We start from the raw sequence: 13,437 nt of genomic DNA on the forward strand, positions 1-13,437 counted from the left end.
CTGAAGGAACAATGGGGTTGGGAGGTCAGTTCCTTCATCATAATTATGCACATTTATCTTAAATGCAGCTGAGGATTGTATCCACTCTCCTCACTCAGATTTGGAATTTTAGGTGATATATTTATATATATTTTGTCATCTCTGGGGCCGTAAGGCAACTGGAGGTGATTTTTAGCACTGCACCAGCTTACATAAACGCTTCTGATAAATAATAATTATGCAAGGATGCAGGTTTTATAATTCCCTTCATCCCTGTAAGACAGGGTAAGATCAGTTTCGACCTTCGTTTAAAAAAAGAAAACAAAAAACAAACAAACGTGGCAATTAGTGTTTTAACCTACATACACAGTGGCAGCATGAAATAATACCATGTTTCATGTCAGATTATGGAGAAGCAGCTGCTTCACTGCAAGAAGCATTTTGCACTGAGGCAGGGGTTACAGAGTTTTCTCTAGCAGGATCTCATTGAACCCCGTCACGTCGCTCTTCAGGTCCGGCTGCCTGTCAGCGTAGAGAAGCGGAGATCGCTGACAGTGCAGCTTTACGGATCCCTGTGCAGGAAACGAGAAAGAGAAGACCATCAGATGAACAAAATGAAAACGTTTCTGGAAGGTGTTTGTGTCCTCACCTTGGGCTGAGCCCTTATGGAGGCGAGTTCCTCCGTGTACTGGTTGGTCTTCACCTGGTACTCTCCCCTCCTGGATGGCAAGTTGAGGGAGGCGATGACAGACATCATCTTCTGGAAGCCTGTGGCTGTCAAAGACACAGTCATGGACGGTGCAGAGGCTAGAGCCAGGCCCATGGGCCACCCTTGCACCGTGACGGGCTCCGGGATGGTGGAGAGCTGTACTGAGCCCCGTTCCCTGATGACAGGAGTCAGTGCGGGTGTATCCTCCTCCACCAGGTCCTTTGCGTCATCAAGTTCTGCTTCAGCCAAGGATTTCAAGAGTAACTGCAAGAAGATGTAAAAAATAATAATAAAAGCAAAGTTATTTACAGATTAACACAATGAAAAAAAGCAGTAAAACTTAACACATGAGGATAAGCGTTCAAATATAATCTCACCCTCCACTTCCTCCAGGTGCTCTGGATGACTCCAGCTGCTCTGTTCCATCTCCGGACACGATTCCTGACTAGCCAAGACCGCACCGCTGCAGGCAGTTTAAAACAAGTTACTTATTCTAAAGGTTTGTTTCTCTTGCAGAACAAGAACCATAAATAAATAAATAAAGCACCAGTAATAATAGAACATGTGTATTGAACAGCTGAAGTAGTTATTTGTGATAGGCTCTGTCGTTAAAGGGATAAACAGCCTGAATACAGAGTGTGCAGACACCGGCAGCTGGTCACCGTGGGCCCGGCCGTCAGGTCAAAGCCTGCAGAGAACCTGCGGGAACAGGGCCACACTTTGCATTACTTCACAGGCGCATTATGAGTTCACCTGCTTGGATCAAAGTAGCAGACTGGCGGTGGGTGTGTCGTCTGCCCCGCTGGTACCGTAGCCAACAGCACTGAATGGTAAAGGCGCAGTGAGACAGGATCTTCTTCCTCTGATCTTCCAGTAAATCTAACTGTGAGATGAGTCAGACAGGTCAGTGTGCTCAAAAAGAAAAAGAAAACTGGAACATTTATACCACTAACTAGACTGCATAGCAAACACACAAAATGCAACAAAAAAAAAAAAAAGAAGAAGCTGAAGGAATTCTAAAAATAAATAAGCTTGTTTGTTTGTAATGAAACACACAGATTTTAAATGACTGACCATCACTTGTGTGAGAAAAACTTTAGTCCTCCCACAATGCACCAATGTACTGTGCTCTTCACTCAGACAGCGGTGTTTCAACGCCACACTGAGGATCTTCTCCACATATCGCTGAGGACAAGTGTCAGCTTCCAAATCTAACACTGAAGGCAAGCACAAGTTAGATTAAGTGATCCACTAAAGATATAGTAATGTTCACAGTTGTGCAGCACTCAGACTGTGAGACTGAGGTTTATCACACAGTAACAGCGTGTGAGGTTAAAAAGTGTAACGGGTGAAGAACAGCAAGGGAGCAAACACATCTGAATCAACAGCACAGCTTCCATAGCCGCTGTGCTGTGAATTCAACACCAATTTTTTAATCTTTTAACATGCACACGGAGAGGAACACAGAGGAGATATGAACTTTTATAATAATACACAGCATGTTGCAGCATTCAGGTTGTGCATGCACGTGCTAAGAAGTTACAGACTTGACAGCAGCTCTGTAAGTCTGTTTAGGCATTTGTCCAACTGATGAATCACTAAGGCGAGCCTGCTTGCTTACTGGAAGCACATTGCTCAGCGGTTAGTACTGCTGCCTCACAGCAGGAGGCTCCTGGGTTCGAAAGCATTTCTTTAAACACTCTGATCCACCTTCGGATCAGTCTGTCAAAATCCAGCTATTAACGCGACCCAGTAAGATCTAAGGAACATTAATGTCTAGATCAGGTGTTATGTCATCCACAGGTGGTTCTTTTGACCTTAATAAATCCTTGCAGTCTCACACAGCATGCAGAAATAAAAAGAAAGCACTGTGCACATTTACATAATTACACACTTTACATTTTATCACAATATTTATGATGTGGGCTGTAAAAGAATGTCACTAAAACAAGTACAATTAATATTCAAGATCACTAAAATCCATCTAACGTCAACTCCATGTTCACACTGGACAAAAAGTTGGGAGATTTCCCAAACCATTTTTGACCATCATCCTTATACTTTACTAACTACAAAAACAAAACAAAAAAAAAAAAAAGACAGCTGAACACAGCAGTGAAGCTAAGTGTCAGTTGATACATAATAACTGAGAAAAAAAATGCAGGAACATGCAAGGCAAGCTCCAACAGTCATGCATGCATTTACCTGGAAAGGTTGCAAATTTTGTTTGTTATTTTGTTTTTAATGCACCAAGTTAAAAAAGTTCCCAAGGAGAGTAGAGTACTGAGGATCATGAGAGGGTAAGAGGGCTACTGAAGGAAAAGCAGAATAAACCAGCAGACCTAAAGAGAGGAGATAAAATCACTATTTTCCCCAAACACGAAACATGCGAAACTGACCAGAAATGGATTCAACCACAAGCTGTACTCACCAACACTGTGACCCCCCAACTTTATGTGTTTAGCGATCAGTGCGTAACGTTGCAGGAAGCTTTGGAAAGGAATCCTGTGCACCAAAAGTCAAGACGTCAACCAAAATCCAGCAGAAATTAAATGGTACATTAGGCTGATATTCCAATAAAGTTTCACCTTATTGGAAATCCAGCAGCACTAATATGGATGGTCTCCACAATCCCGCAGGCCTCTAGCTGAATGATAACCTGAAAACAAACAGCAAGGATCAAGTGAAACCTTTGCCTTTTGTTCAAACATGTCAGTGTTGTCTTTGTGGTGTTAAAACACAGATTATTAAACATGGGAGTAGACTGTCTACCTCCTCCTTTTTGAAAGTCAGTGGCTTGCACTCAGGGTTTGGCTTGATGCAGCGAGTGTAGTGAGGAGTTGTGAAGTGGAGGATTTTCATCAGGGTCTCCAGTGAGTTCTACAATGAGATATTAGCAATTACCAGTGCCAGCACTAAAGCCTCCAAACTATAAAAGAGGTTGTGACTAGCTTATATTGCCCTGATTATGAAGGCTAGAGCTGGATCCTACCTTGAACTTGGAGACCACAGTGGTTTTACCAGGCCCCTTTTTAATCTGACTCTCAGTTTCATTGTCTTTGAAGATCTGGTGAAGAAGCTGGTTGTTGGACTTTTGAAGCAGGCTAATTAGCTCTGGTGGCACTGGGTCCTTAAAATAAATACATAAATAAATGAAAATCAGTATCTAAGCAGAAGTGCAGTAAAGGAATACATATTCAGCTTATTTCTGACACAGCTGAAAGCTTTTCTCACCTTGTTTTTCTCCGCCATGCCTTCTATCTGATAGCCAACTTTGCCGGCGTAGTGGGCCACAGTGAAGTGCGGCACCTTGCTGAACTTGTCCCAGCTGATGTTAGCATTGTCACACAGCTCCTTCTCCAGACGAACTCGGAACGTTTTTGCATCCGAGGCTCGATTTAGACGACTCTCCTACAATATGTAAAAACACAAAACAAAACATGGTAAGATAAATTTGCACATGTTAACACTTCCTTACACAACTATGCAGACTGATTTCTTGTGTTTTTAGGATTCAGAAAAACTGTTTTCAGGAGTTTAGGTGATTATCAAAACGAGTCGCACTTCTTTTGATTTTACCCCCATACTGCCTTTCAGTGAAGACCAACCGAAAGGTTATTTAGAATGCAAAATCAAGCTAATGATTGAAGGTCTGATTTTGGTGGCTTTTTACATTCTCCTTTTTTAAAAAAAAATTTTTTTTAATTTATTTGTTTATTTATTTTGGAAATTCCATTTGTGTTTTGTGGTGTCTGTCAGAGAAATAAAACCACAACAAAGGCCTCACATTTACAGACATCAAAGACATTAACAAGAAAGTGCCCCAGTAACATCGCCAAAAATCAGACAGCTATGTGCAAGTGACACATCTATCATACATATCACCTGGAATTATTCAGGTAAGCTACAAGGTATAAAAGACCTCTGGTCATGAAATGTCCACAAAGGTGGTATTCTGATGGTAGTAAATTGTATTCACTTTGCTTATCTGGCACATTTACTACTAGGACATTTAAGAATAAAAGTAGACAAGAGAAGAAATGGTGTAAAATTAAACCCAGCTTGGTAAAATGTTGGAATTTTGTTTTTTTCTGCTTTTTTTTTTGAGTCTGCACGATATTTCCTTCTGTTTGTTTCTTAATGGCCAGCATACCTCATTAAGAAGAGAGAACACACTGATGGGGCTTCCCTCTAAAAGATCGAGGCAACTTTGATTGTCTTGGTATTTGACAAAGGACCACTGCAAACCCTCTGACACATACTCCTCCTGGAAAAAGTAGTGATTAAAAAAAAAGAAAGAAAATTCACATACAAGACATTTTAATCTTTTTTCAATCGCTAGAGCTTTTGTGAAAAGTGAAGAACCCCCTGAAAGCCCAAGGTCAGAGGAGTACACTGCAAAAGAAGTTCAACATAGCCAGGCTTTCTTTGCATTAGCTGGTTTGACCCTTAGCAAATGCTCCCTATGAGTGCCACCTACTGTAGTGAAAGGCATTATCAGATGATGGTGATAAAAATCTATGTAGAACATACAAATTTAATAGTAAAATGAAATACTGACATTAATGCTGCAGGAAAAACAATCTGATGATCTAGCTGCTGTTCATGTCTAATATAGCAGTTCTGAAACTTTTCTCGAGATGCATTTAAACATCTTATTATCCCATAGCCTAATAAAGGAGATGTTGAAATCGCTTTAGTTTGTTGACAGATTAAATCTGAAATCTGCTTGAGCACTCAAAATAGCAGCCCACTGAGAAATCTGAACAGATTACCTTCAGAGAAACAAAACTACCTGCTGAGCTCTGAGATAATGAGCCACAAAGTGCTGCTGGAGTTTCTCATTGGCGTAGTTGATGCACAGCTGCTCCAGGTTATTGGTCTGAAAACATTCAAAGCCGTACACATCTAGGACTCCTGAAGATTACAGAGGAGTTCTGTGAGCTTGGCTATAGAGCTGGAAATTCATGTTCAGCACTATCTGAGAAAGTAATGCTTTTACCTATGAAGTTGCACCACGTTGATTTATCAGCACATATGCTGTTGTTGATGAATGTAACCAGCCATTCAAATAACCTGGTGGGAAAAGTCACACACTTATTTTCAAGCATGGAGATGCTATAATGATTGTAAACAGACAATATTCATGTTTACTGTAAACAGAAAACGGCATGACGGTTTAACATTTAAGTCTTTGACGACAGCAGAGTTTCCACAAACATGTTCCCACATCATCATCCATTCTAGCAACAGTTTTTTTGCACTCTGAGAAGTTGTTGATGGTCAAATGGAGATTCTTACTGGGCGTAAATGACTTTGGCTAGACAGTCTCTCCTCACACTGCACTCTGCCTGAGAGCACGGCTTGAGCACGCTTTGCTTCCCCGCCTTCAGAGTTCTTACTCTTAAACATGTTTGAAGCTCCTCAGCAGGAACACACAGCAGCTCAGCAGCCCTCTGCAAGAAGTCTAAAGGCAGGAGACAGGTGTGGTGATGTCATAGAACTTATTACTCAATCCAACAAAAAAACATGGAAATGTAACTACCATATATACCTAATCATTCATTATCTGGAAATGTTTTATAACAAATGTCAAAAGCAAAACAATATCCAGTACCTTTAGATTTTGCATCAAGGTGACAAGGTTGTGATTCATCTGCTGAAGAGGAGAAGCTGACATTTCCCAACTGGAGAATTCCTGCTAATATCTGTAACGTGTTACAACAACAGAGAGAGGGAAAAAAAGAAAAAACACTGCACATAAACCACTGAAAGTTAAAGAGCTGAGATAACATGCTATCCCCACTCACCACCCACGAGACCCCACGCCCAATGTCCTACAGCAGATTTAGCCAGACTGACTCAGTGGACTGGCTTAAAAACTTTCTAATGGTCCAAAGGTTAACCTGATAGGAAGTATCAGAAACTCAGATTTTGCTTTAGAATCTCCATCTGTAGACAAGCACTTCTTAATTATAGTACAGCAAGATTATATGACTGACGTGGCTAAGGGGTGCAAACCCCAGACCACCCTCTGAGAAGCACTTATACTTACATTATAGTGGGCTCTAAGTAAGGAAGTGTTTATTAAAAATGCATCACATAATACTTGTCAACAACTTTTACTCTGAGGTAGAAGATCTAACAGCACTTGTTACTTGAATAATGCATTTTGGTCTGTGGCCTTCATTGAGAGCTACATTACAAACTGCACTTTAAATAACATTTTAAAATGTCCAGTACATCTACCCACCAATCCAATCAACAGTGTGAATGCAAAGAATGCAGAGTAGAGGATATCCTTTCTTACCCTAAATATTTCTCCTTGCCTTTCTGCATTGATGCCCAGATGAACCATTGCTTCCACTGTCTCATGGAAACAATCCTCTATAAAAATTAAAAAAAATATTTTTTTTATATTATATAGCTGTTACCAAAAAAAACAAAAATGACCTGGGTCTAAAAATGAAATTAAATGTAAAAATGAGTGTAGACATGTTGCTTAATACACATAAAAAAAGGACACCAACCTTCAATTGTTTTCTCGGAATTTGGCAGCCAAACAAAACTTTGGTCATGTGACATCTTCCACTCTTTCCGCTGCTCATCTGTGGCCCCTTTCATCATCTGAAACATTAAATCGCTCGCTGTTCATGTATGTTAATACTGAAAAGAATTACTACATATCTGGAGTAAAACATCTCTGAGCTGTAGCGCAGCTCTGTTCGCTCGCCTGGTAGAAGATGTGGAAGTTTCTTTCATTAGCTGTTTGGCAGGCCACCCTGGTCTTCTCCAGTAAATATGTCTGTACAGACGCCCCAACTAAAAGTTGACACCTTTAAATAAAAACGACACATTGACCGCAAATCTGGGAAAGTAAGAGAGAACATTATTCAGACGATGCCACCTCAAGTAATGTTTGTAAATACCTGTCCAGCTGTAGCTGAATGTATTTTCCAAAACGACTGCTGTTGTTGTTCCGGAGCGTGCAGGCATTGCCTAAACGAAACATATGCTAATGATGATGAGCGACCGTTTATGGGATTCAGTTTTCACATTAACAGAAACACCTCTGTTTCTCTTACCAAAAGCTTCCATTACAGGGTTGGAGTCCAGCACTCTCCTCTCGATCCTCTCCACTGTGTCCTGACTCTTCACCACCGAGACGGACGCCACTGTGGCATAGTACTTCATCAAGCAGCGAGATGTCCACGTCTACAAAGAAACAAATCATTAAGAGACAAGCAGAGTTTTTTTAAGCATATATTAAAATGTGACAAAAAAGCAACTTTGGGCATGGTGGAAAGAGAATCTAAAAATAATTTTAAAACAATAGTAATAAAAATCTGTGATAGGAAAGAATGCATGAGATGTTTATGCCAGTCAAACTACTGCAGATACCGGCATACAACTTTCTGTGGGATGGTGAATTTGGGTTGTCTAGACTATAGCATGTATGATGAACTGCAGTAAACAAGGAGCAATATTTTGGGGGCATTAATAAAAACAGACAGATGTCAGATTACTAAGAGCCAGATCTAATAAACAGGGTAAAAACTGTGTCATGTTGCAGTAACAAAAAATGTGCTGATGGGAGTGAAAAGTTCTGTGGGTGACCTAACAATATGCTAAGCTGCCACTCGGTTATTGATGATGTTACTTTGACACAATTTTTCTATTCTCCAGGCTGTGTGAGGCTGTGGGTGGGGAATTCCAGGCCTAAAGGGCTGGTGTCCTTCAGGTTTTAGATATCACCCTGGGTCAACAAACTTGAATCAAATGATTAGTTGCCAGGCCTCTGGAAAACTTCCAAGACATGTTGAGGAGTTAATTTAGCCATTTAAATCAGCTATGTTGGATCAAGGACACATCTAAAACCTGCAGGACACCGGCCCCTGAGACCTGGAGTTCCCCCACCCCTGCTCTAAAGTAAGTTCAGTTCACTAAAACTCCACTCTGCCACATTAAAATATCTGGATTACTCTATAGCAGAAATATGTGTTACACAGTTATAGGACAGACTTCTACCAGTCTGTGGTAGCAAGTGCCATTGTCTGCTAGCAGGATAGGATCAGTCACAGAGAGGCCAACAGGATCAACAAACTGATTCACAAGGTTGGAAGCATTGTTGGGCAGAATCTGAAGGTGTTTGAGTCAGTGAGGGATAAGAGAACAAACTAATCTGCATCACGGACAATTAATCACACACTACTGAGGCAGCAGAGTTCCTTTTCCCTCAGACCAATTCAGCCTCGCTGCCATACAGAATGCTTCAGCATGTCATTTCTGCCGTTTCCTGTGAAACTGTGCCATAACTCTTCTTTCTTTTCCTTCCATGACAGGTGAACACATCGGTCAGGCATGAGACTACACACACATATTTCTGCATCACACATTGTTGCAGCAGTTTCTTAGATTTAAAGTGTACATATTTATGAATGCTATTTGCACTACTCTATTGAACAATTTCAGTCTCACTTTTTATTCTTCTCCAACTTAAACACATTTTTATTTTGTTTTTGTTGTTGTGTATATAAAAATGATTTGCCCTCCCACAGTATGCGCCTGTGGCTCTTTCACCTTTACTATGTTGTTTATTTATTGTAGACTGTACCGTTTTTCTTCTTTATCCTGCCACTGTAACACAATGATTTCCCTTGTGGGATCTATAAAGGATTTTTTTATTTTGTCTTAATGACAAACTCTTTCCAATAATCTTTGTCCCCTCATTCCAAAAACCACATATATGTGATTCATTGAAATATTCTCCTCCCAGAATTTTGTGCTCTGAAAACGAAACTCTTACACTCATTTGGAATAAGGCCAGCTGCAAAGGTTCTTGTGTCTACATCTTTCAGTCTCAAAACTAACACTGCACCTCTTTAGTAAATCCCGACAGCAGCTTTTAAAACATCAAGAGGGTTTTGCCACTAAATCTGGCTCTTAGTGTCTAATCAGGTTAGTCCATATACAGTAAACTGGCTCATACTCCCACTTGAGCAGCCAACTTTTTATGATACTGTTTAACCCAGTTTTCAAAAAACTTGCTAAGCTAAGTAAAATATAAATAAAAACAAATGTCTCTTTCCAGTAAGATTTGACTGGACAGTTTTCCATTTCACCTCAGTCCTTCTTAAACAAGCTGGTGTCATTGCTCAATATTATTTACATAACATTACAGGTTTTTTCACTGTACAATCTTAATTGGTATTTGTGGAAGCAACAATGAACAGTGCTCACTTTTAGAAGTGTATGCAGTGATTTTCACCACACAACCGTGTCTGTTTTTAATTCAGGTTTTAATACCCGAGGGCCTGAATAGGATGGCTTTGACACTGATTTTTATAGTTGCCCCTTGCATTGTGATTTCACTCAATTTTATGATGAGAAACATCATTCTGAACTCAAAGTTTTCTTCAGAAAGACTTAGCCTCTTTGGGGTGCTTTCAATATTTTAAAATACCAGTTATGTTAATAATCGGTTACCAGCTGATCTAATTTAACATTCAATATTTTTTGGCATCACACCACATTTACAGATGGTCATTGCCCTTGTCCCAACATGCTGCAGATATCAAATTCAAATGAGCATATCATTTGCACAAAACAATAACATTTGCCATTTTTAACATATGACAGCTTGTCATCGTACTATTTTCAGTTAACTATCGTCTATTAATGATTTGCAATTCAAATCATGCAAAGTGCTTCTGTTTTGGACAAACCGTTGCAAAAAGTAACAAGTAAGCTGACATTCTGGTTCATTATTCAGTTAGCTTGCACTTTAAGCTTAATGCTGCATGTGTCTGGTTTACCTTTCCAGCACCACTCTCACCACTGACCACCAAGGACTGGTTCACCGGCTCCAGCTGGCCCCGAACATTCCTGTAGGCTTCTTCTGCCACAATAAAGATATGCGGCTTGAACTCCTGCAGGCAAAAATGTCCAGATTTATTAAATGGATGGTCATACTTACTGCATGCAGAGCACCCAATAGCTTAAAGACCTCCCAGATGTTAATAAAAGCAGTACTTTTGAGTTTCACTGAGTAGGTCTGCATCATTGGATGGTTTGAAACACTCACTGATGGCACCACTATTCATCTTCTCCCATTATAGCACAAATCTACAGAAATATACATCTACATATGATAGCCAAATAAAATAAAAAACAAATGGGAGCTGCTTGAAATACCTGGGGCTGATGAGCATAATGATACTCCTTCATCACATCCAGAGAGTAGAGGTCTGGAATGGGCTGGAAGGGGTTAAGAGCCACCAAGGTGCAGCCAGCATGGGTGTAAAACACCTTCATGCTGTACCTGACCTGCAGGCATTTCAGCACTGTCAGGGAAAGAACAAATATTATCAGACATTAAGTGGGAAAATTTGCATTGTTACAAATGTTTACAGATGCACCTACACAATGTTTTAAAAAAAATAATCTGTACTGTAATGTAGTTTCCTCAAGGTTTTTTTGACATATGATCTACAAAATAGATCAGTATGACTACACTTATATATCAAAACTTAGATAAAAAGAATGAAAACGTAAGTAAAGGTGTAATGAAAAGGCTAAAGGTATAACACTGCATCAGCAGTCATTCACACATTAACATTTTATCAACCATGCAGATTTTATCTTGATGTGGACAAATAATACACTGCCAGCACTGCAGATCAAGATTAAGTTGCCATACAGTGGAAAACACTGCCTAAACTCAAGCTTAGTTAAATCATTTAAATAGGTCAACCAGCAGGCACAAGCATGCCCTATTACGTCATTGTATTTACATTATCAAGTGATTTAAAAGATAGAGACATTAGAGATGGATACCTGTCGCTGGGGTCACTGGGTTGACTTTGGTGAGGTCATCGTAAGTGTAAAGTTGGTCTTCATCAATGAGGAAGGCCTGAATTTCTCCCTCCAGTGAATCATTAAGGGACCGCTGAGGAGGATGGACTTTCTGAATTAATGCCTTCACCTATTACTTAACATCTCAAGTTAAGTAAATGCCAAAGGTATGTAAAATGGTTAGTCATTACCACATACGGAGTAAAGTGAAAGATAATAAACAAAATAAGGGAAAACACTTATTTTATCAATGAATATGGTTCAATTTTAAAGAACTAAAGGAAGCTAGTGATATTAAATATATTATTATTCAATTAAATCATACAATCACATCCCCTAGACAACTAGGTCTCCACTTTATCTTGCCATTAACTCAAGGCATGGGCCTGCAGGCTGTCTGACTGCTGTCAACAGTCTGAGGTGTGTACAGACAGCTTTAATCCAACAGCAGGTAGCCTACATACCATCATTCTGCAAGGCTACTTTTAAACCACGTAAATAATTGCATTAATTTAATGCCCATTACTAGACGACTAATTCCCTGGACACATTGACTCATAGCAGGTAGCCTACATGAAATCGCTGTTAGAGCAATGTTTGTCTTATTAAGCTAGTTAACCTATAAATATAATTACAAACATAACATATAGGAAGACAAAGTGATTTTTCTAGTTTTCCATTACCTGTGAGAACCTCCAGACCTTGGCTGTCGCGCTCATGCCAAACGCCATTCAATAATTTGCCAATTTAGCGAATGATGTTTATATACATTACATACTTGCAACCTAGCAACTACCTCCATGTAAAGCATAGTGTACAAACAACGAGCCACTGACCGGCCCAGGGCATCGCACTCTGAAATATACTTAAACACGTTCAAAAATGGCCCAAAACACGTCTATTTGACCATCTCGAGTCACGTTCCCTGGTGCTACCATACTTTTGCGTTATTAATGTCAACAACAAAAATGCGCAGCTATTCTTCTATAAGTGTAGCTTCGTTTATTTCTTACACTGCATGCACTATTTTCATCTTCATCATCATCATAAACGCTGCATAACGGAAATGTTATTGAGTCTCAGGTATTTGTGTATTAATAAAATACTCCAAAGAGAGTCCAAATTAGATCCAACCAATCAAAAATTGAGGACAGGTACAGCCTCGTTAATGTTCTCCCAGTCAAGTTACCTTTAATCATATTATTTATTTATTTATTTATTTTATTTAATTTACAAACCAAAAAGGCAAATGTCGTAAACAGAAAAACTGTGGACAGGTCATACTCATGCTCCAACTCACCGTTGCTCCTCCATTTCTATATCCTTCTCTAACGTCCCGTCGGTCGTCCACAGAGCTCATTGATTGACCGCTGCCCTCCTGTCTCTCTTAAAAGTAAGCCGAAACTCTACTTTGACAAAAAGCGTTGCTTTGTACTGATTAAGTTGGTCTTTTATTCTAATTCTCAGACCTAAAACTTATTTCCATTACTGTAAAAAAAAAATTCCTTAAGGACAACCTTCGGCGAGCCTGCTGTCCCGCTTGTCTGTCTGACCGCCTTGCCCCCGAACTCCCAAACCACGCATTTATTCCCGCCCTCTTCCTGTTGATTCACGGACCCAGATGTACCTGTGATCCAGCACCGGCTGGGATTTCTATGAGGGACATGTTTCCCTAAAACTGGGACATTTATGACCTAGCAAGATTAACTTTTTAATGACCAGCTAATTCGATGTTATAATTGTTATAATAGTTTTCTTGTTACGTCCTCCAATATGCTTCCACATTAAGGGCCCAATAAATTACTTATTTGATTTCGATGATGCTAAGCCTCTTTGGTGGTGAAATCTAAAATCTTACAAATAGTAAGTAAATACCTTTTTTCAGTCGTTTAATT

General features: G+C 39.7%; 1 protein-coding gene across 3 annotated transcripts; it reads right to left on the minus strand.

Moving 5' to 3' along the window:
* Nucleotides 1–13,424, minus strand: myo19 (myosin XIX). Of its 3 annotated transcripts, XM_026182554.1 has the most exons (24): nucleotides 12,843–13,424; nucleotides 11,525–11,636; nucleotides 10,883–11,031; nucleotides 10,504–10,617; nucleotides 7,774–7,903; nucleotides 7,618–7,687; nucleotides 7,422–7,524; nucleotides 7,219–7,315; nucleotides 6,999–7,075; nucleotides 6,306–6,396; nucleotides 5,990–6,155; nucleotides 5,691–5,764; nucleotides 5,484–5,605; nucleotides 4,842–4,955; nucleotides 3,923–4,099; nucleotides 3,681–3,818; nucleotides 3,461–3,568; nucleotides 3,277–3,347; nucleotides 3,120–3,193; nucleotides 1,763–1,905; nucleotides 1,442–1,571; nucleotides 1,066–1,151; nucleotides 629–952; nucleotides 1–551 (listed from the first exon to the last, which is right to left on the minus strand). In XM_026182554.1, the coding sequence occupies exons 1-24, from the start codon at nucleotides 12,900–12,902 to the stop codon at nucleotides 438–440; spliced, it is 2,844 nt and encodes a 947-aa protein (XP_026038339.1). In that variant the 5' UTR covers nucleotides 12,903–13,424; the 3' UTR covers nucleotides 1–437. The 3 variants fall into 3 exon arrangements, with proteins under 3 accessions (XP_026038339.1, XP_026038341.1, XP_026038340.1); XM_026182556.1 differs by lacking the exons at nucleotides 1–551; nucleotides 629–952; nucleotides 1,066–1,151; nucleotides 1,442–1,571 and adding an exon at nucleotides 2,894–3,030 and having other exon boundaries at nucleotides 1,870–1,905; XM_026182555.1 differs by lacking the exons at nucleotides 1–551; nucleotides 629–952; nucleotides 1,066–1,151; nucleotides 1,442–1,571; nucleotides 1,763–1,905 and adding an exon at nucleotides 2,822–3,030.
* Between the last annotated feature and the right edge of the window lie 13 nt (nucleotides 13,425–13,437).

Source organism: Astatotilapia calliptera, chromosome 10, assembly GCF_900246225.1.
Source record: "Astatotilapia calliptera chromosome 10, fAstCal1.2, whole genome shotgun sequence".
In the NCBI taxonomy this organism is placed as follows: Eukaryota; Metazoa; Chordata; class Actinopteri; order Cichliformes; family Cichlidae; genus Astatotilapia; species Astatotilapia calliptera.

Bases quoted from the DNA above. Each gene is read 5' to 3' on its own strand.
- myo19 (XM_026182554.1), bottom strand. From the start codon at position 12,902: ATGAGCTCTGTGGACGACCGACGGGACGTTAGAGAAGGATATAGAAAT. The intron at 7,904-10,503 runs GTAAACCAGACA...GTTTCTTTGTAG, and splicing joins GTGAGAGTGGTGCTGGAAAG to ACGTGGACATCTCGCTGCTT. The intron at 7,316-7,421 runs GCGAGCGAACAG...TTAATGTTTCAG, and splicing joins ACTTCCACATCTTCTACCAG to ATGATGAAAGGGGCCACAGA.